General features: G+C 67.4%; 1 protein-coding gene across 4 annotated transcripts in view; it reads left to right on the top strand.

Annotated features, from left to right (window-relative positions):
• The first annotated feature begins 1,152 nt into the window (after positions 1–1,152).
• SLIT2 (slit guidance ligand 2) overlaps positions 1,153–1,988 on the top strand; it is a 257,438-nt gene continuing 256,602 nt past the window's right edge. For 3 of the 4 annotated variants that reach the window (XM_026072977.1, XM_026072978.1, XM_026072979.1), the window contains exon 1: positions 1,457–1,635. In XM_026072977.1, the coding sequence (XP_025928762.1) occupies positions 1,457–1,635 (179 nt within the window). Of the gene's footprint in view, positions 1,636–1,988 lie in introns of all 4 variants that reach the window. The other variant, XM_026072976.1, reaches the window with a different exon arrangement.

Below are 1,988 nucleotides of genomic sequence, written 5' to 3'. Positions count from 1 at the left end.
CGCCGCGGTCTGGCTTCGGGCTTTGGCTTGTTGCTGTTCTTCGGGAGCACTTTCCGCGGCGCCGGCGCCGGCAGGTACCTTGCGGCGGGGGAGAGCGCCGGCCTGCGTGCGCCGCTGTCATCCTATTGTTCAAGCGGAGGGACTCGGGGGTGCGAAGGAAGGAGCTTGCGTGGCGTCTCCTGCTCCGGCTCCCCCCGCCCTCTCCCCCGGTTCCCTCCGCGCCGGAGGAAAGCCGCAGCCAGGGAGCCGAAGGGACTGCGGCCGGCTGGGCTGTTTTGCACCGGCACCGACAGCTCAGGTGCACCGTCGGGATCTGGGGAAGGGGCGCAAACCCTCCCCGCAGCATCGTCCCTTGGCGGGCTCCGGCAGAGGAGGAAAGTTGCTCCCTTTTCTGCAGCAAGCCCAGGAGCTGCTGACCTGTCCTCACCTGGAAGAACTGAGCAGTTCCCACCTTTCCCATCAGGTGTCTTTGCCGCAGCAAAGCCACCGTATCCGGGCGACAACGGGGAGCAGAATAACGCCACCCCCGCCCCACCGCGCTTGTTGTCTGGTCTGTCTCGCCGTGCTCCCGGGATCACAGGAGGATCTAAGAGCTGTGAGCTGTCACCGAGGAGAAGGAGGTAGTGGATGAACTCCCTTCCCAGCAGGGCAACGAATCACTTCTCGAGCTGCTTATTATTATCGTGCTCTAGGACCAGCCCTTTCCTGCTAAACTTGGCTTGGGAGCTTACAGCAGGAGGGGGCGCGGGGGGTGGAAAAGCCAAGCCCAACATCATCTTGTGTGTTTGACTTCTTTTTTTTCCTGCCTCCTCCTTCCGTGAGACAGTTTGATGAATGCCTGCGAGAGGGGCATGATTTGCTGAAGCGCCTCCGGCAGGGCGGTGTGTGTGCGGTGTCAGCCTCGCCGCCGACCCCGTGGGGCTGTGAGCGGCCCGCGGCGGGGGACGCGCGTGGGAGCGAGTCCTGCGCTGCGCGGGCCGCCGCGCAGGAAGCACGCCGCTGGGGCAGCCGAGGTTCTGCGGCCTCTAGCCGGGGGCGGAGGGAGGCGTCGCGGCTCTGCAAGGGGCGAGGAGGAGGAGGAGGAGGAGGAAGATAAGGAGTCAGCCCAACTCTGCCGTAGCCTGAGCCCGTGGGTTTGCCTCGCATTCGCAGGGAGCGTGTGAAGACGAGACCCAACTCTTGCATCTCCCTGCCACCCGACGGGCTCGCGAGGGAGGGCCCGGGCCGGCCCACCTCCCGGCGAAGTTGCCTTCCAGCAGCGGATTGGTGCCACCCATCTCACTTTGCCGGGGTTGTTTTCTGTTTTTTTTCTGGCTTAGCTTTGGATAGAGAGGACGCCGCTTTCTTCGCACCCTGAAAGTTGCCCAAGTGCTCGCCGCGGCGAGGAGGAGGGCGGCGCTCCCGCGCCTCCCCGGGGCCGCGGCCGAGGCCGGCGGGCGGGCGGCGGCGGGCGGCGATGATGTGCGCCCGGGAGAAGCTGCCCCTCTCCCTGGGGCTGCTGCTGCTGCTGACGGCGAGCGAGGTGGCGCCGCAGCCGTGCCCCGCGCAGTGCTCCTGCTCGGGGAGCACCGTGGACTGTCACGGGCTGGCGCTGCGCAGCGTCCCGCGGAACATCCCCCGCAACACCGAGAGGCTGTAAGTAACCCCCGCCCCGCCGCCCCGGCTCCCGCTCCGCCGCAGGCCGCCGAGGCGGCGTGCAGGGGCAGCGGCGACCCCCGGAGCCGAGCCGTTGCCCCCGGCTTGGCTCAGGTTTCCGACGCCCTTGGGTGGGTTTCTGCTCCTTTCCCCTGCTATTCTCATTACGCGCTTCACGGTAACGCTAGGAGACATGAAAGAGGTAAAACATTAGTTCCAGCGCTTCGCCTTTCATCCCGGGCGGCCGCGGCGAGGAGCGCAGGGGCGCGGAGCGGGGGCGGCGGCGGCGGAGCGGCCTCCCCCGCTTCCCGGCAAACTTCGCTATTGCGGCTTTCTCCCCCGAGGCGCTGGGC

Source organism: Apteryx rowi, unplaced genomic scaffold (assembly GCF_003343035.1).
Source record: "Apteryx rowi isolate R43461 unplaced genomic scaffold, aptRow1 scaffold_355, whole genome shotgun sequence".
Taxonomy (NCBI): domain Eukaryota; kingdom Metazoa; phylum Chordata; class Aves; order Apterygiformes; family Apterygidae; genus Apteryx; species Apteryx rowi.
Note: the sequence above shows the minus strand (reverse complement) of the source record. Positions and strands in the feature narration are given on the sequence as shown.